The sequence below is a fragment of the Moschus berezovskii genome, chromosome 9 (assembly GCF_049115385.1).
Source record: "Moschus berezovskii isolate FMDL1 chromosome 9, NW_MosBer_1.0, whole genome shotgun sequence".
Lineage (NCBI taxonomy): Eukaryota > Metazoa > Chordata > Mammalia > Artiodactyla > Moschidae > Moschus > Moschus berezovskii.
The window spans coordinates 51801171-51822057 of NC_142468.1; the positions used below are offsets into that span (position 1 = coordinate 51801171).

Consider the following 20887-nt stretch of genomic DNA (forward strand, 5'->3'; position numbering starts at 1 on the left):
TGTCCTTGGGATTTCCCAGGCAAGAATACTGGGGTGGGTTGCCATGCCCTCCTCCACAGATCTTCCCAACCCATGGATCGAACCTGCATCTCCTGCGGCTCCTCCATTGCAGGCAGACTCTTTACCACCGAGTCATGAGGGAAGCCGGTGTCTACTAGTTGCTAAATGACTGACTCAATGAATCAATCAATGTACTGTCAGTGGAGTGCCTACATTTTAATAGGAATTTAGTTACAGAATTCTGATCCCTTGACAACTAGTATAAAGCTGAATTATTTGCAAATTCCAAACTAGGGCTGAAATTCAGGCAATCTGCTTTCTGTTTTCTGACATCTCTAATAGTGAAATTGAGGGAGCAGGGCTGCCTGGCAGGATGTGAAGAAGAAAAAAGATGCGTGAAAGAAGTTTTGTAATTTCATTCCCTGGGAGAAGTTTTCCCAGACAGAAGGACCACTCCCATGCAGAGTGGACTAGAGAGCAGCCTATCAGGAGACAAGGGGTTTCCTAGATTGTAGCTCCAAGCCTCTGTATAGTCTTACTGCCAAGGTGTGATCATCTCCAATTTAGGTCTATTCATACAGAACTGTGGAGAAGGGAATGGTAACCCACTCCAGTATTCTTGCCCGGAGAATCCCAAGGACAGAGGAGCCCAAAGAGTCGGACATGACTAAGGGACCAACATGACTAAGGGACCAACACAACACACATACAGAATTGACCATAGTGTGTCATCAACCTTACTGAAAGCCACGGGAGCAACAGAAAGGGGAGTGGGCAGCTAAACAGAGAAGAGTGTGTGGGTTTGGGACAGCGCTGGCAGGGCTGGTGAACTAAGAATTTTTAATGATCTACAAAGCTACCAGGCACACATGAGACGTTTCAGATTTCTTGAATCTAGGCGGAGGCTCCATTTCCAGTGTTGAGAGGCTTAAACCACACTGTTCTTTCCACTGTGCAACACTGGCCAAGTCTTCACCTCTTCTATTATATTCTGCAACATCGCAGAATCAAAATGGCTTATGATGTCTAGAAAACAAGCTCTATCTGATTATAAGTGGTCTTTCCCAAAAGTGAAGAGAGGTTTTTCTTCTTAGAATGAAGGGTATAGACTTTTCTCCTTGAATTCCACTTAGCTTCAAAGCCCTTTCTCTGCATGTTCTGTCTAAAGTGGAGATAACAAAAGTGAGCACAACAGGGCAGTGTGCCAGGACAAGGCAGCACATATGTGGTGGACACTTACAGTCAGCATCTGCAAAAATAATGTTGGGACTTTTTCCTCCAAGTTCCAGGGTTACTCGCTTCAAATTGCTTCTTCCAGCTGCTTCTTGGATAAGCTTTCCAACCTGAAAGAAGGGCAATGGAGAGAGGGTTTTGCACGTCTTGCAGTTGAGACCATAAAGTGGCCAGAGGCAGCTGTATGCACAGTGGGACAGGGTAGTAGTGGACCCTGCAGGGCAAAGCACCCGCTGGACACACAGGATCGGCTCCTGTGGTCACCTTGTGTGGACAAGATGTGTAATTTGGGATTCAGTTTCATGTCTGTGCTGAAGGGAGTTGGAAGACAGCTTTAGTTTCATGATGGAAGGAGCAAGGAAAAGGGGGCTAAACCTGCTTCTTAATCACTGAACGATTTCTCTAAAGACAACTGGCAAGCAAAATGTAACTAGAGATTTTCCATCACTGCACTGTGGCTTTTAGCTTTGGACTCTGGCCTCTAGAAAAAAGCCAACTGGCTCCACTTGAAAGACTTTTATGAGTATAAAACAAACTCTTCATGTGTCTCCAAAAATGCCAGGTATGACTTTAATCACATGGTTCAAATATATATACATATATATATATATATATATATTGATGTGGTACCTCTGCTTCTGCCTAGGGCTATAGTAAAAGGATCCCAGAAAGCTGAGGACCTGTCTTTATTTGTGCAATGCCCATTAATCTAGAATACCAGCAAGCAAGAGGTGAGTCTGAAGAAAGCATTTCCCACTGTGTAGACTCACACTGTTAACAACATTGAAAGTATCAAGACAGAAGCATGGATGCAGCACCTAGAGCCCCCATTCAAGAAAGAATGCATTGCCTCAGTGACTAGGAATGCTGTCAGCTCACTCTGAAAAGAGCTTCCTCACCCGACGGGACTCCCTCCCCTGGGGCCCCACATTCACTTCCTGTCAGTGGCAGTGGCACCACCACTAGACAGCTCTGCTTCACCACCCCCCCATTAGGCCTACACTGCGGCTCCACTTTCCCTGTTTCCACTGCCCTTCAGCTGGGATTCCCAATAACACATAACCTGCATGGCAAACTCTACCTCAGCAACCCCTTCCAGGGCACCTGGTCTGCGACAGGTGCTGCTCTATTGGAGGACAGAGGTCACTCCATGGAAAGCACCACATAGTTCTTTTTTTTAATTTATTTAATTGGAGGCTAATTACTTTATAATATTGGATTGGTTTTGCCATACATTGACATGAATCTGCCCTGGGTGTACATGTGCTCCCCATCTTGAACCCCCCTCCCACCTCCCTCCCCATACTATCCCTCTGGTTCATCCCAGTGCACCTGCCCTGAGCATCCTGTATTATGCATTGAACCTGCCCTTGTTGAGATGAAAACAGTCACTCATGCCTGGAATCCTACTGAAAATAATGCATTTTAAAAGTCTAGGGGAAGAGAAATACTAAATATATGTTGGACTCCTCTAGTCTCTGATTGAGATCCTGACTGATAACTCCTCAAGCAGTGCAGAGCAGTTAAAAGGCCCTGGAGCCTGGATTTTTTTTAAAACTGATTATAACACTTAACAACTGTTTGAGCTTGGAATTTTAAAAAATCTTTTCTGAGCCTCCATTCCCTCCCCCATAAATGGAGCCATTCCCTCCTCCGTAAACACTACCTGCATCAGAACTTCACGGCAAATAGAAGGGGAAAAAAATGGAAACAGTGACAGATTTTATTTTCTTGGGCTCCAAAATCACTGCAGACGGTGACTGCAGCCATGAATTTAAAACACACTTGCTCCTTGGAGGAAAAGCTATGAGAAACCTAGAAAGCATATTAAATAGAGCAGAGACATCATCACTTTGCCAACAAAGGTCCATATAGTCAAGCTATGGTTTTTCTAGTAGTCATGTATGAATGTGAGAGCTGGACCACGAAGAAGGCTGAACACCAAAGAATTGATGCTCTCAAACAGTGGTGCTGGAAAAGACTCTTGACAGTCCCTTGGACAGCAAGGAAATCAAACCAGTCAATCCTAAAGGAAATCAACCCTGAATATCATTGGAAGGGCTGATGCTGAAGCTGAAGATCCAATACTGTGGCCACCTGATGTGAAGAGCTGACTCACTGGAAAAAACCTCGATGCTGGGAAAGACTGAAAGCAGGAGAAGAAGGGGACGACAGAGGATGAGATGGTTGGATGGCATCACCGACTCAATGGACATGAGTTTGAGCAAACTATGAGAGATAGTGTCAGACAGGGAAGCCTGGGCATCCGCACAAACAGTTGGACATGACTTGGCAGCTGAACAACAAAAACAACATCCGCACTTACCTGTCTTGAGGATGCAGTGGTCTAAGATCGGAGGCCCTCAGAACCCAGGCTGGCATACAGGAAGTGCCCACATGAGTTACCCACATCCAGGTGCGAGAGGCCAGCCCCCACCTCGCCCCAGAACAGAAACAGAGATGGTCTGTAAGGGGTGGGGCCTTCCAGAGTCGGTCTCCTCCCCGGGCTCCCAACTATGTATGTATATCAATTACCCTGGGAAAACACTGAGGAAACTCTCTGTCATGCCACCAATCTCCAATACTGCTCGTTAGCTGGATTAAATGCTTTTTATGTTTTTATTGTTACTTTACCTCCTGGCAAGAAAAATTTAGAAAATATACTCCCATTTTGAGGAAATGTAACCTTGGTAAAAGAGGTAAAATTAAGAGTCTCTCAGATGCTCATCGAAGATGTAAGAAACACTAACATCTGATCCTAAGGATTAATGAGTAGCCTAGTCCACGGCCAGCCTGCCCTTACCCACTTGCTGGTGCGTCTCTCTTCTGCTTCCCAGGAATATGGGCTAACAAAGCCCTCATTCTCAAGCAAATGTACTCTTTCTCTTTCATGAGGGAAGTATGGATACACAAAAGAAAGGAGGATTTGGGCCTCTATGCCGGTCAGAGAACAGCAGGTGGGTGAGATCAGGACTGAAGTCTGAGAGCCCAGTAGAGGCTCTCTCTGCCCCAGGGAATCCATATTAACTTATGGGGATTCATTTCAAAGTCCAGGAAGATAAAGAGAGAAGAGCTTTCTCAAAGAAGATAATCACTATCACGAGAAGTCATAAACATTATTATTAATTATATTCAAAAACTAGCATTTACTGACTGGGTTTATATGAGACATTTACATGTATTCATTCATTTAGGCCTCTCAAAACCCCTACAAGGTAGTATTATCTCATTTTAAAGAACAGTAAGCTCAAGTTAGAAATCAATGGCTGTTACCAGGTTACCTGGATGGTTACTGCAGAGCCTGTTGGGCTCTGCAGGCTGACTTCAGGGTCAAGGTGTAGACCACTTCCTCTCCTTCCCTTAACCTCCTCCCAGCACTCTGCCTTCCTTTACATATTCGCTGAGCACCTAACGCATGCCACATACACCTTGTTCTTGAACTTAGAAGAGAGGAGGAATATCACTTTTTACAGACACAAATAATGATCACTGTTCCTCAGCTACAAAACTTATATTCTGCCTTCAGACTGACTTTTGAAAACCAAGCAAAAGGAAGCAGAAACACAGCTTTTACACGCAGGAAGATGCTGAATAAATGTTTGGCATTGGTGAAGAGAGTGCCGGCCTGCGGGCATGACATTTCTGTTAGCTCTGTTCCCTGATATTCATCAAAGTGCTCTATGGCTTGGTATCTGTTGCACTAAGAATGCTGTCCAATGATTAATATTTTCATGGCTACAGTAACTATACAAAAATCTTGCTTAGTCAGTGGTCATCAGAGAAGAATACCCAAGAATAATTTTTCCTGTGTCAATGCTTTGCCAACCTTAGAAACCAAATTTGTACTAAACACTGCAAGGCAAATCTCAGATGAATAATGCTTTTCCTTTTCATCTTTGGAAGAAGGTCATATTGCAGCCCAGCCTCAAGAAAGAACTGGATGTGTTACCTATGCTACAGGAGAACCACGGCCATCTAGAGTGGCCTCGTGACAGAATACTCTGAAAAATCCCAGTTTCTCATCAATCCCCTTCATTCAACATGTGCTCCTGGTTCTCCTACTATGTGTCAAGCACAAGGCTAGGTACTGTTCCTTATCCACAAGGAACTCACAGCTAAAAGGATTCCCATATAAACCTAACAGGTGTTCAATAAGTACAAAAAAACCTGGGCCTGACTTAATATTAGATCTGAACAGTGGAATTATGACTGTGCAGCATTTTGTTATAATCCAGGGTCAGGCTCCTTTGAACCTCACCCAGAGAAGTGGGCTAGGATGAAACCTTCATTAATTACAGGATTGGGTATCATAAGGCTTCCCATTTTACTCTCAGTTTCCAGGTCAGACTGTCTCTGGAGAATACATTACTACTCAGGAATTCTCCCCACAAATGGAATGAAATTAAGTGGCCCTGAAGGGAGGCACTCCTCACTACGCTCAGCGGGAAAGAGACAACAGGAAGAATAGATGTGACTCCAAAGCAGGGAATTCTTAGCAGGAAAGAGTAATGTTTAAAAATGAAGAGATGAAGAGTTCACGTGAGAACTGACTCTTACAAAATATGATATGTCCTGTGCAAAGCAACCTAAAATATTACTTGTCCAAATCCCATGCAAAGGTTTCCGAAGTTAAAATCTCTTGGGTAGGAAAGTCCAGGAAGAAGTGAAGTACAGACATCAAATGAAGTACAGACCTGGGATTAAGTAGCTCATGTTAGAAAAGTTTCGTGGGGATATTTATGTGCCATACCAGTCATGTTTGTACACGAACAGAAGGGAGGAACATATGATGAGCTAAAGGAGGCTGCCAGGATGGACAGGCCTTCTGAGTGGTTCAAGTCAAGGCAATGGGGTGGGCTTCGTAAAACTAAACCCTATTCTGATAAATAGCCAATCTGTGAGATAAAACAGAGAAATAAACAGTTTGAGAAACTAAATCCTGTATGTGAATATGGATTAAATAGAATAAAGGCACAGAGACCAGATTTTGACCCAATTTATCATTATCTTTTTTTTTTTCAAATAAGATTTTCCAATATACTTACTATACATCCTGCCCTATTTTCTGACAACCTAGCTAATTATAACCATGACCAGGCTAACAGACTACAATTTGGCCCACAGGAGTGAGAAGACCTATTTACTACAAGCTCTGGTTTGGTTTCTACCTAACCTTTGATTTGGGAAAGTCACTTCAACCTCCTTGGGCCTCAGCTTCTTCATCTGATGAATGAAGACACCTGCCAAGCAGTTAACCAGGCCCTTAGTGCCCCAGTACTGGGCCTCCCAGTGGCTCAGCAGTAAAGAATCCGCCTGCAGTGCAGGAGACCCAGGTTCGATCCCTGGGTTGGGAAGATCACCTGCAGGAGGGCATGGCAACCCACTCCAGTATTCTTGCTGGGAAAATCCCATGGACAGAGGAGCCTGGTGGGTTACAGTCCATGGGGTCCCAAAGAGTTGGACACCACTGAGCAACTGAACACATACACATACACAGACCCAGTAAGTTGGAAGAGTTAAAAAAGACTCAGGGCCCCTGTTCATTCTGAGGGTCTGTCTACAGTTCTCCTGGATCCTTCTTGTCTTTGAGCAGAACTCAACTTTCATAGAGGCATCACAGCTGCACTGAATGGGAAATAAGCCTGATCTTTTTCAGTTTCCCACAAAGAGTTCATTATGAAAGAGTAAGTGATCTTGTTTCTATCATGTGGCGTCTTAACTTGGCGCTCCCTGCAGAGTCTCTCAGCTGTATCTGTGTCCCCTGACCAGGCAAGGGCGGAGACCTGGGGCTCCCCCACACATAATGGAACTAGGCTAACTCTCAGCAGGAATGTTGGCACAAGTCAACTCTGACTCCCATCCTCATTTCAAACAGTCTTCAAGATTGATATCAGGAGTATCCCTGGAAGAGCCACAGTGTACCAGAATCATGCTCATGGCAATGCAGTAGGGTAGGAAATGCAATTTGGAGCTTTGCATGGAAAATAATTTGTTATACAGGACAAAAAAGACCATGATAGGCTTCCTGTGCCCTTTTTATTTAAGATTGTTGCTTCCTGAACAGATCTAAAGTCTGGTAAAATTTTTCTTTTTATTCATTAGTTTGACTGAGCGACTTCACTTTCACTTTTCACTTTCACACATTGGAGAAGGAAATGGCAACCCACTCCAGTGTTCTTGCCTGGAGAATCCCAGGGACGGGGGAGCCTGGTGGGCTTCCGTCTATGGGGTCACACAGAGTCGGGCACGACTGAAGTGACTTAGCAGCAGCAGCAATCACCCATATTTCCAGGATGGGTTTCTTTTCAGAGATACTTCTTTTTCTTGATTAGTTAAGCACACATGTTGGGAGCGGATTCCTTCTAGAGATAGGCCACCTTTTTTAAGAAATGGAAAAATCTCTACTAGAGACCTCAATAAACAGGTTGAAAATGAATGATTTTTACAATATATTTCATTTATTAAAACCCAAACAAACTGACTCTCTGGTTCTTCCCACCTCTCCTTTCTTGATGTTCATTGTGCTCCAGGTTCTGTCAGGATAGAAACAGAAATGCCCCAAATATGTGTGTACTGTAGTGTTAGTTGCTAAGTTGTGTCTGACTCTTTTGTGACCCCATGGACTGTAACCCACGAGGCTCCTCTGTCCATGGGATTCTCCAGGCAGGAACACTGGAGTGGGTTGCCATGCACTCCTCTAAGGGATCTTCCCAACCCAGGGATTGAACCCATGTGTCTTATGTCTCCTGCACTGGCAGGTGGGTTCTTTACCACTAGCGCCACCAATATGTGTAACTGGACATTTCCTGCCTCTTGGAAATATCCAGAAATAATATACCAAATCAATCTGTTTGGATCTGCACCAGAAAGTAACAGGACCAAGGCATTAAAGCTCCTTTAATTTAAGGGGTAAAAGCAATTTCAAAACTTTGTGAAATTCAGACTGTACAGACCAGTGCAGCCACTGCTTATGCCGCCAGCCCCTTTCACCACCGTTCTCACCACACACTTATCACTCCAGCACAAGAACCACCTGCCCTTCCTGGGATTTGACTGTGTGCCTCTATCAGCTCTCTCCTCTGTTTGAAATGCCTTTCCTCTCCTTGCTTACTTATTTTTCTGGCCCTACTTTTGCTACCTCCTCTGAGAAGCTAGCTTTCTGGATCTGCCCTCACTGCAGGGTTTGGTTTTCCCACTTTTCTGATCCCACATAACTCTCATACTCTTCTTGTTTAGCTGTTGTCTTCCCTCCCAGACTGACAGTAAGCAGAGGGACTACTGTGCGTGTGCACATGCGTGCACGCGTGAGCACACACAGACATTTTCAACAACATCTGCTGAGTCAATGGGCCAGACATTACAGTTGTTCTTCAAGTCTCTTGGAGAACATGAAGTCTTTAAGGAAACAGAAGTGAGAGATTGGCAGACAGGATGCCTGTGTCAAGGCTCTGCTTTGCTACCACTGCCACCACTGTCCTAATTTTTGGTTGAAATTTCCACATCTGTAATGAATGGAATGGAGCTCTTAAAAACTTTTTCTTTGTCTGGGCTCTACCTCCAGAGATTCTGATCATGGTGTCTGCAGTGAAGCCTACAGGCATGGGTATTTTCAATGTGCTGCTAAGGTTAAAAATCATGGGATTAAAGAATCTTTAAGGGCACCTCTCTCATACTATCTCTAATCTTCCCCTGTTGGTTCTATTTTTCAGTTGTTGAACATTCTCATTTATTGAGCACCTATTCTGAACTGCTTGTTCTCATAAACATTATTTAATCCTCACGGTGACCCTGTGAGGCAAGAATTATTACCCTATTTTAGGTCTGAAAGAAAAAAACATGACTCAGGTCAAGCAATCCTGAGTTGCTGACAGGCACCCACTGAGTGGCAGGGCCAGTACAGCTGCTCTTCTCCACATGTTCTCCTGGGATTAGACACCTTCTGCTCTGAGCAGAACCCTGATGGCTAAACACACTCTCCACAACTAACAGGTATTCTAGAGGGACTGCCTTGAACATTCAGCCTCCTTCTGTTACATAAGACTCTCCTTTTTTATTTCAAATAAATTTTAAAAATTAAGACTTTGATTTTGGGGAGGTCTCCTTTGATAGGAAGAAGCCTAGAATCCTCAAGTCAAAGGGACCACATGTCCCACGAACCAGGGGATCTAAAGGGATGGGCTTCTGAGGATTGGTTCATACTCAGCCTGAGCTCCGAGCTGAGGGATCTACTGCAGAGTGAATCACGGCCTCACAGGGTGGCAGGCAGAGGCTACAGCACACTCTTTTTCTTCAGTGATCAGATTTTCTTTAAGTGTTAAACAAGAATGGTAATAACTTAAAATCTGTACATCCAAAGGTTCTGACACAACAAACTGGTATTTTTGATTCAAACGCTGGATAGTTTACTAATGGACTCATACAACCTTAGAAAGACGCTTATAAGCTGTTTTTAAAAAATAACTAAAACTCTGGCAGGCCACTTCCTCCCACCTACAAAGAGAGGTGAGGTTACCCAGAAGGGAGAGCTGACCCAATTCATTACTCAAGCAGCAGAGAGGGTGTCCGTACCATGTACGATGACATTCATCTCACTTAGGAAATGAAAGGAGAACCCCGGCTGCGTAAATTAGAATCAGTGATAATACAGCTGTTAGCTACAAACATTTGTTTGGCACGAATCAATCTGGACTCTCCTGTAGTTTGCTTTGATGGTCTCTCTGTTATCTTGTTGACTAATGATGAAATCATGGTTTGTTAATCTAACTGAATAAAGAAAACATCATACTAAGCAAAACGCAAACTGTTTTCCTATACTTTACTGAGGTTGTTTATTGCCTCTGTGTTTATAAGAGCCCTTTCATAGTCACATATTAAATATTTACATTCATTGCTTAAGTATTTAGCTACATAAGGAGAAATTAATCCTATCTTTGAGTAACTTGTTTTCTTTTTAAAAGCCTTTCTCTAAAGTAAAATGGAAAGCAGCCACCTCAAATAAGCTTCTTACTGCTGACGGTTCCAGACGTTTTGTGATACTAGGATAATCGTTAGTGGAGCCACATTCAAATCCATATTTAAGTGACACGTACCCTCTGGAAGAATCTATATAATTTCTCAAGCAGCCTACAAAATTAAGACAGGATAGGTAAATAAAGAAGTGAAAAACTACAAGCTGTAAAGGGGTTTGGGATTATGCAATTATTAGACTTGCCTGTGAAAGTTCTCCACTTGCCACCATTAATATAATTATAAGCTGGCTTTCATATTCCAGTCAAATACGCTCGTCTTCTACTGGGCTTCCCTTGGTGTCTCACTGGTAAAGAACCCGCCTACCAATGCAAGAGATGTGGGTTCAATCCCTGGGTTTGGAAGATCCCCTTGTCCAATATTCTTGCCTGGGAAAGCCCATAGGCAGAGGAGCCTGGTGGGCTACAGTCCATGGGGTCACAGAAGAGTGGGGCATGACTTAGAGAGTAAACAACTTGGTCTCCTACGACCCATCAATTATATCATCCCAGAGAAGAAACTGGGAGGTACTCCAGATGCACAGGGTTCGTTTCCCTCCTAGTGAATCAAACCCCTCCAGAGAAGTATCAATAGACACCACCAGAAAACTTTGGGGGAAACTAGTTAATGCATATTGCTATAAGCTATCTCACTGCATGAATGTTCCTAACAGCAAAATGGTTCACGGGGCCACTTTGCATCTTATTCTCTTCCCCAAACTCTCTATTCTCTCTCAGCTCCCCCTTTGGACATCTGCACTGATGAAGATAACATATTTAGTTTTTAATGTTCTTCCTGTGAAGATAAAGTTTCCTTTGTTATATAAAGCAACAGTGAGATAGAAAGGCTAAAATTATAAAGACTGATTGTACCAAGTGTTAGTGAGGATGTGAAGGAGCTAGAAGTCTTATACATTGCTGGTAGATGATGCACCCACCTTGAAAAAAAATTTAGCAGTTTCTGAACCTAATATGATTCAGCCATTCCATTGCTACACATCTGCCCAAGAGAAAAAAAAGAATCAACCAATCTACATACACACACACACATGAATTGGCACAGAAAATGTTCATAGGAGTTTTTATCTGTGGTAGTTCCCAAATGAAAACAACCTAAATGTCCAACAGGCAAATTGTGATGTATCCATAAAATTGAATACTCAGTTCAGTTCACTTCAGTTCAGTTGCTCAGTCGTGTCCGACTCTTTGAGACCCCATGAAACACGCCAGGCCTCCCTGTCCATCACCAACTCCCGGAGTTCACTCAAACTCATGTCCATCGAGTTGGTGATGCCATCCATCCATCTCATTCTCTGTCGTCCCTGTCTCCTCCTGCCCCCAATCCCTCCCAGCATCAGAAAAAGGATTTTTGATATGTATATGCAAAAATGTGTATGGATCTCAAAATAATTGTGTTGATTACAAATGGACAACAGAGTATATACTGTATGCTTTTATTCATACAAAATTCTAGAAAATGCAAATGACCTATAGTGGCAAAAAGCTGATCAGTGCCTGGGAATGGGAATGGAGGGGAGGGGAAAGAAGGGAGAGAGGTTACAAAGGGGCAGTAGAAAATATCTGAGGGTGATGGATGTGTGTACCATGTAAGCTGTGGTGATGGGTTCACAGGTGGACACATACGTCAAAACTACCAAACTGTACACTTTACATATGTGAAATTCATTGCATATCAATTATACCTCAATACAGCTGTTAATAAAGATATATTAAGCAGTAAGAATGTTGTTTTATTAGAGTAATTATGCCATACATCTTTTCATTGTCCTCTGTGAACTGTTGGTAGGGAAATGATATTTGAATCCACATGACTATTTCAAATGTGATTTAGTGGTGTTAATTAAAATCAAATGCATTAGAATGAATTAATTAAATTTTAAAATAATTAAAGCCCAAAAGGGAAAAAGAACAAGTGAAGAGGAAAAAATATATAAACTTAAAGGAAAGCAAAAGGTGGTGAAAATAAAGAACAGATTAAAGGCAAATAAAAGAAATTACTAGAAGTAAAAGGGTGACAATTTTTGAGATTATGAATCTAAATAAAAATAAAGCATCATACTCATTATGTAAGTTGACCAGTTCTCACTTAACTGCACAGATGATAGAACAGAATCATTGAGCTAAGAACTCATTGAGTAGATGATGGAAGGGTGGTCGTTTCTGTCAGAAAAAAAGGCATGTGCATGGTTACAGTTGAACTGTGAAAGGCAAATCACATTTGAAGATTTGCAAGCAGTCTGGTGAGGCCAGAGAACATGGGAAGGTGCAGGGTTCAGGTCATGAATCAACCTGTTACCTGAAGCAGATTAAATATCCAAGTAGACACGTCCACTCCAGAGCTACAAATAGAACTCTGTAGCTCAAAAGAGAGGTTCATAACTACAAGTGACTTATTTCAGGGAAATATTCCACATGAAATACTGCACCAACTTATTTGATTACTTTCACATTGGTAAATAAAAAACTTAATGAACCAATTAGGTTGCTATGGTAGAAAATCTTTTATACTGATGATCTTACAGGGAAGGAAGAGAGTTGGAGTGGGAAATGGTGGTGAATTTCCATGTTCAGAAACCAACAATTATGACTGAAATAAACCTTGGACCTTCTGTTAGGAATATTGATTTTCTGCAGATAAGGGCTAAATCAACAAAAATTTCTCAAGAAGAAAATCTGACCAGCTAAGCCTATAGGGTAAAGTTTTCTATGACCCCATCAGTTGATTTCTCTGGGCTCCCATGAGCAACATAAAATTCCTCTTTCATTCAATAAACGATTGCAGTCTCTCCCATGTTCCAGGCACTGGTAAAAATTCCCTTAATTCACTCTTTATCTTATAAATGAGCGAACTCTGGGGTTCACCTGGCATACAGAGCATTGAACTGACTCCTGGTAAAATTACCTGAATTCTTCCTGAACTTAATCCTCCCCATCTTCTCTAGCTCTCCTGTGCTCTAGGCATGTCTCCCCAGAGGATTTCGTAAGGTTAGCACAGCTCCAATGCCATCACACAGCATCATTCTACCCCAGGATCATTATGGGCACCTTCTTGTAGGTTGCTTCAAAATACTTGTAAGCTAGTGATTCTTGAATGTTAAACATAAGAATCACTAGGAAAGCTTATTAAAATAAGAATTCCTGAGACCCACTTGAAAGTTTCTAATTTAGAAGATCTTGGGTGGTGCTCAAGAATCTGAATTTAAACAAATCACTCCTCTCTCCCCCAGAGCTCATCTCCCCATTACTACAGGGAAGGTAGTGATACTACTGAAAACAATCGGAACTACATGACAGCGAACAACAATGGTAATTACATTATAGTCTGCTACAAAGACATTTCTCCCTACACCAGAACCCAATTCTGGCAAACTTTGGTTGTAGGACTGGCCCCTGATCTACGCTATAGTAAAAATCGTGAGTTCCTTAATAGGTACCAAGTGTCCTCTGACAACACTACTCTCTAAATGGAGTACACTAGTTCACTTAAAAAAATAAAAGAAGGATTCATAATCAGTTTATTTAAGCAAGCACCCAGGCGCTCTTCCAAAAAAGTGAACTAGAACAGCAAAACAAACAAAATAAACATTAGAAGACAAAAATATTTGTAAAATATTTATAAAAGTCATAAAACAAACAAAAGGAAAGTAAAATTTCTAGAGGAAAGCCAAGATTAGTTTTTGACAGACATTCTCTGCAAATAGTTTCAACTAGAATCAATCAGATTCAACTAGTATTCACCGAATTCTCACAATGTGCCAACAGGACTGGAACTCTCAAATACACTAGCTCCATTAATCCACAAATAAACATGTAAGGAGTTCTTCCTAACCGTCTTAACAGATGAAGAAATGAGAGATGAGAAAGATTAACTAATGTGCTAAAGAGAGCCGGGATTTGATCCAAGGTTGGCTGAATCCAGCCCCCTTCTCTATCACACATTTTCCCAAGACTATGTTGTTATATAAATTTCATTTAAAAATAAATACAAAACAATAACAGCTAATATTTATTGACACCTTACTAAGAGCCAGGCCCTGTGTTAAAAACTTTGGATATACTAGCTTACTTCAACCTCACAATCGATGATTAGGTACAATCATCCTTTACCTACAGACATGCATCTGAGCATGGGGAAGATTAAATATTAACATGTACTGTGAACAAATGCACACCACCATTAGAGAGGCTTAAATTATGTCTAGTTTTCTAATATAGATCTGATATTTAATCTTGATTGCTTTTAGCATGATTTGAAGACTGTGTTTGGCATATCTTACTGAAAAAAAATACCTTCCTCTAGTTTTTTAAGAGGTGGAATGATGCAGCATTCTTTCCAATTTTCATTTCAGCAGAGATGAAGAGTACTTTATTTTTTTTAAGAGACTCTAAATAAAGGACTGAAGTAAATACACTCAAGGGGAACTACATTAAAGCTCTAAACTTCCTAAATGAATGTAAAATTCTGTGAGGAGGTCTTGGATCATGAGATCGATCAGATAGATTATTAAAATATCAGCTCAGTGACTACCTTTGCTTATTTAGCATAAAACACTGGATAGTTCTGTAGATGGAAATTAACTTGGCCTGAATATAGGTAAGAGTAATATAATCTGAGAATTAGAAAGATGATTTATGGAAAATGGGTATAGAAGAAAACCTAATACTTTACTTAACTTTGGCACACTTTAGTGTCCCTTAAATATAAAAATAATTCCATTAGAACACTGGAAAATGTGTTCTGCAGTCACTGAACATCTGGTGTCCAGCACTGTCTCACTTTCCCAAGTGTTCGAGGCACGAGGAAATCAGACATACACTAACTCCTCAACAAGTCCCATCTGTCATGATTTAGATTCACAGGGCTATTTTTCCCCACCTCTATCAGGCTTCTCACTTTAGAAGAGATTTTAATTCCAGAACATTTCATATCCATTAGTAGTCCTTTCCCATTCTCCCCTCTTTCCTGCGCCTGGAAGTTACTAACCTACTTTCTGTCTATAGATCTGCCTATTATTGACACGTCATAGAAATAGTATCACACAATATATAGCCTTTTGTGACTGGCTTCTTTCATTTAGCATGCTTGTAAGAATCACCCATGGCAAAGCATACACTGGTATTTCCTTCTTTTTTTTGATTGAATAATATTCCACTGAGATGGCTGGATGGCATCACTGATTCAGTGGACATAAGTTTGAGCAAACTCCCAGAGATAGTGAAGAACAGGGAAGCCTGGCGTGCTGCCTGTTTGCATGGGGTTGCAAAGATTCAGACATGACTGAGCAATTGAACAACAACAACAAAATTCCATTGTATGGATATGGATGCACTCACATTTTGCTCATCAACTTGTCATCTAATGGATATTCTGATTGTTTCCACTTTTGGCAATTAGGAATAGTATTTTTGTATGCTTCTATGTGGTGTTGCTGCTAAGTGCTGCTAAGTCACTTCGGTCGTGTCTGACTCTGTGCAACCCCACAGACGGCAGCCCACCAGGCTCCCCCGTCCCTGGGATTCTCCAGGCACGAACACTGGAGTGGGTTGCCATTTCCTTCTCCAATGCATGAAAGTGAAAAGTGAAAGTGAAGTTGCTCAGTTGTGTCCAACACTTAGCGACCCCATGGACTACAGCCTACCAGGCTCCTCCATCCATGGGATTTTCTAGGCAAGAGTACTGAAGTGGGCTGCCAATGGCTTCTCCCAAGCTATGTGGTGTTAGATTTTGTCAAATGATTTTTTTTTTCTCTCTACACAGATGATTGTATGGTTTTGCCCTTTGTTCTATCAATATGGAATATTACACTGACTGATTTTTTGGATATTAAACTGACCTTCCATTGCTGGGATAAATCTTATTTGGTCATACTATATAATCCTTTAAGTTGCTGATTTCTGTTTGATAGTATTTCATTGAGGATTCTTGGGTCTATATTCATAGAGAATATTGGTGTATAATTTTTACATGATGTCTTTTTCTGAGAAGTCTTCTACACTCTGGCCTCAAGTTTTAAACTGAGAATTATTTTCAGTGTCTTGATTTGCAGAACATTACTTTCTAGTTCATCTGCCTCCCAACATCTTTCCCTAAGCCCTTTCTCAATCCCTATTCTCTTTACTAAGACTTTCCGTACTCTCCAGCCTCTAGTTGTTCTTCCCAATTTACTCTATTTACTCATATCCTACAAGACTAATACCAAATCTCTCTTTCTCTTGAAGCCTTGACAAACCATCCAACCTACAGAGCTCTCTTATTTTTTTAGGATGCTAATAACATATTACAAACTAACATTTGCTTGTTGCTTACAACTTATAAAAACTCATTGTGCATTTAATTCTCACAACTCTGAAAAATGTATGCTTACTATTAAGCAAATTTTGTACAGAATCAAGTAGTTCATAATTATATAGCTACAAAGTAAAAGATATTAAACCCTAAGCTGTTAGTGGTGTTTTGAAGAAAGAAGAGTGTTCATCACCTTCCAGCTCTGGGATTAAGCTTTTATTTCTCAAATTTAATCTTTCCTCCTTTGCATACCTAACAAATACTTATAATGATTGCTCAATACACATCAGATGCTACTTGGGGTAGTTAGAATAATGACTAAAGGACAGACTTCAGTGAAAAATAATGCAGCTCCCCCTCCCCAAATCTATGTATATGAGCAGAAACTGTAATCTTCAAAAATTAAAGCTTAAAAAATCAATACTAAACTAATAATAAAATTATCTCACCCCAAAAGATTAGAAATTAGTCATTTATAGGATTATAATCCTTTAAGAATATCCTACCGGAGAAGGCAATGGCAAGCCACTCCACTACTCTTGCCTAGAAAATCCCATGGATGGAGGAGCCTCGTCGGCTGCAGTTCGTGGGGTCGCTAAGGGTCGGACATGACCGAGCGACTTCACTTTCACTTTTCACTTTCACACATTGGAGAAGGAAATGGCAACCCACTCCAGTGTTCTTGCCTGGAGAATCCCAGGGAAGGGGGAGCCTGGTGGGCTTCCGTCTATGGGGTCACACAGAGTCGGACATGACTGAAGTGACTTAGCAGCAGCAGCAGCAAGAATATCCTACACCAAAGAAACCAAGGACTTCTAAATCCAGACATCATTAGGATTGTATTCTTAAGACTTTAGTCGTATAAACAGAAGTATATAAATTTGTAACCTCATTGAGTATAATATATCCAATTTGAGACAATGATAAACTATGAAAATTTGCCTGAAACCTACCTAACCAAAGGCAATTTAGAATATCCATGGCGATTATGGGAAACTTTTGAAGTCCTCGAACTTAAATAGCTCTAAAATTTCCCAAACTGAATGAAACACATATTTCAATTGGTAGTTTGAGGTTTCCACTGTCAGGAGCCTAAAACTGACTTTCTGCAAAGTAAGATTTTAAAATAATCATAAATGTGCTCAAAGAACTTGAGAGAAGAACAAATGAACACAACGAGAATTTTAACAAAGAGAAAATATAAGAACCAAAGAGAGCTGAAGAATAACTGAAATAGAAAATACACTAGAAGGCATCAACAGTAGATTGTATGGTCCAAAGGAACATATAAGTAGATAGAGTAGGGGAAATCATCCAAGCTGAACAAAAAAAATAATTTTTAAAAAATGAGGGCAGTTTAACAGACCTCTACGACAATATCAGATGTGCTAATATTCACATTATAGGGGTCCCAGAAGAAGAAAGAGAGTAAGAGGCAGAGAACACATTTGAAGACATAAGGGCAAAACTTGCCTAATTAGGGAAAGGAAATGCAATGTCCCATAAAGGGTTAACCCAAAGAGGAATATACCAAAGCATATTGTAATTAAAATGACAAAAATTGAAGTTAAAGAGAGAATATTAAAAATAACAAAGGAAAAGCAACTAGATATATACAAGGGAACTCCCATAAGACTATGAGCTGACTTTTTAGCACAAACTCTGCAGGCCATAAGGGAGTAGCATTATACATTTAAAATGATGAAAGGAAAAACGCCTACAATCAAAAATACCCAGCAAGATTATCATTCATAGTTGAAGGGGAATTCAAGAGTTTCACAGATAAGTAAAAGCTAAAAGAGTTCAGCAGCACAAAATAGTTTTTACAAGAGATGTTAAAGGGACTTCTCTAAGCAGAAAAGACCACAATTAGAAATATGAAAATTACGAAAGGAGGAATCTCATTGGGAAAGGCAAATATATGATAAAGATAGTAAATCAACCACCTACAAAGCTAGTTGGAAAGTTAACAGACAAAAGTAGTTAAGTTATCTACATCCACAATAAGTAATTAAGGGATATATAAAACAAAAATTATCAACCTGGTTTCTCTGATTTACATCTGCTAGTTCATATGCTTCCTGGTGAAGGCCAGGCCTAGTATTGGATGAAAACTGCTAACAGGGAGAATCCCGAAAGGTGTCTAGAATTAAAGCTGGAGATGAGCCCACTAAGTTATTATATGATCAGACTCAGGCAACTGCTACACAGCTTCATCAAGCAATTTCTGGACTTTTCCAAAGCCTGTTGACTGGGACATAATTTAAGCTTGCACACAAAAATCTGCTGAACCTGTTCATGACAATTATAATCAACTTCAGATTGTTAAGGAAAATTTTGGTCTTCCTTCAAATGTTGATTCCACCTGGGGAGCTTCTGATTTTGTGTTTATCAGTGGGCTGAACTGGGACCTTTCCCTTCTAGTAAAAAGGACCAGGATGGGATGGGTAACCTATGTTCAGATGCAGTTAATCTGGTATATCAGCTCTCTCACACTTTAGAGGAGTCATCTAAAAGGAAGATCAACAAAATTCTTAATCTTCAACTCAAGCAAATGAAGACCCCTTTAAAAAAACAAAACAAAAAAATCCTCCTAGTTGCTGTTACCTTTGCAAAACAGCCAGGACACTGGAAAAGAGACTGTTACAAATTCAACCTTCTGGCACCTTCAGGTCTCTTAACTAGTTTTTCCATTGTCCTCCTAATCCTCAAGGAAGTGGCTCTGAGGAACTACAGAGGGCTCCTCCCAACCCTCCCTCTTAATCATCTTAGAGAAATGTTTCTCCAGATTGAGGCTGAATCTCTTCCAGTCCTAACATTAGAGCCCCATCTCGGTGCTAAACTTCACTACTATAAAGCAGCCTCTGTTTCAGAGTACTGAGACAGTTCAAACAGTGAGGCTCTCGAGTGAACTTTACAAGTTTCTTTCTCTGAATCTATTCCCTTTGGTTTAGGGATAGATCCCTTTGAGAGATAAACACTCTTTTCTCCTTAGTTCTTCCATTTTCACCTGAGATTTCTTCAGTTCAGTTCAGTTCAGTTGCTCAGGCATGTCAGACCCTTTGTGACCCCATGAATCACAGCACGCCAGCCTCCCTGTCCATCACCAACTCCCGGAGTTCACTCAAACTCATGTCCATTGAGTCAGTGATGCCATCCAGCCATCTCATTCTCTGTTGTCCCCTTCTCCTCCTGCCCCCAATCCCTCCCAGCATCTGAGATTTCTTAGAGAAGTATAATTCCAGAATTCCTCCAAGAAAAAGGGGAAAATTAATTACTTTTCCCTTCTTTAGTTAAAAAATTGCCACTGCCCTTTTGGTGAAGGCCACCAAAAAAACTGTTATGGGATCCCCTCTAACCACTCTTGTACCTCATGCAGGAAAAGCTCACCTGAATTCTCATCTTAGTCAACATTTTTCAGACAGCTGCCTCACCTCATATGAAGTCTTTATGTTAACTGCTCTTCATAGAACTCTTTCACAGAGTAAAGGTAACCCTGCTGCTCTTCTCCCCTCTGACACTGATAAAGTCCCTCATGACTGCTTAACACTGACAGGTTTCCTCTTGACTCCTCGAGATGATATGCAGGAAGTCCTTTAGGAAACACTGACTTCTCATGGTTCTCTGATGATTTCTTTTTAAAAAGTGACAATGACAAATACTGTGCTGGGTATGATATTACAACTCCTTTTAATACTGTTACAGCAGCGTCTTTACTTATGGCTACTTTGGCTAAATAGGCTGAATTATATACTCTTACACAGGCTTGTCCTTCAAAGTGCCACTGATAGTAGACATGCTTTCAGAGTAGCTCATGATTTTGGAATGTTGTAGGAGCAACATGGCTTCCTTACATGTGTGCTTAGGCACTCACTCATGTCTGACTCTTTGCCACCCCAAGGACTGTAGCCTGCCAAGCTCCTCTGTCCATGGGGATTCTCCAGGTAAGAATACTGGAGTGGGTTGCCATGCCCTCCTCCAGGGATCTTCCCAACTTAGGGATCAAACCTGGGTTTCCCACATTGCAGGCAGATTTTTTACTGTCTGAGTCACCAGGGAAGCCCAAGAATACTGGAGTGGATACCTATCCCTTCTCCAGGGTCTTTCCAACCCAGGAATTGAACCAGGTTGTCCTGTATTACAGGCAGATTCTTTAACAGTTGAGCTACCAGGGAAGCCAAAATTTTAAATGACCCTTATATTCAGGAATTACTGGATGCAATACTTTTTACCAGCTGCTTCTATTAAGATTCCAGGATATTCTAAACTTGACTTTCTGGAAGTTAAAAGAAATTACCTTGTTGACATTTCCAGAAAGAATGCCACCCTTAAAGAAACCAAT

The 20887-nt window shown here is 41.0% G+C and overlaps 1 protein-coding gene across 1 annotated transcript in view; it reads right to left on the minus strand.

Annotated features, from left to right (window-relative positions):
* ALDH1A2 (aldehyde dehydrogenase 1 family member A2) overlaps window positions 1–20887 on the minus strand; it is a 116076-nt gene that overhangs the window by 14773 nt on the left and 80416 nt on the right. The window contains exon 8 of the mRNA XM_055436113.2: window positions 1241–1343. Within this exon, the coding sequence (XP_055292088.1) occupies window positions 1241–1343 (103 nt within the window). The remainder of the gene's footprint in view (window positions 1–1240; window positions 1344–20887) is intronic.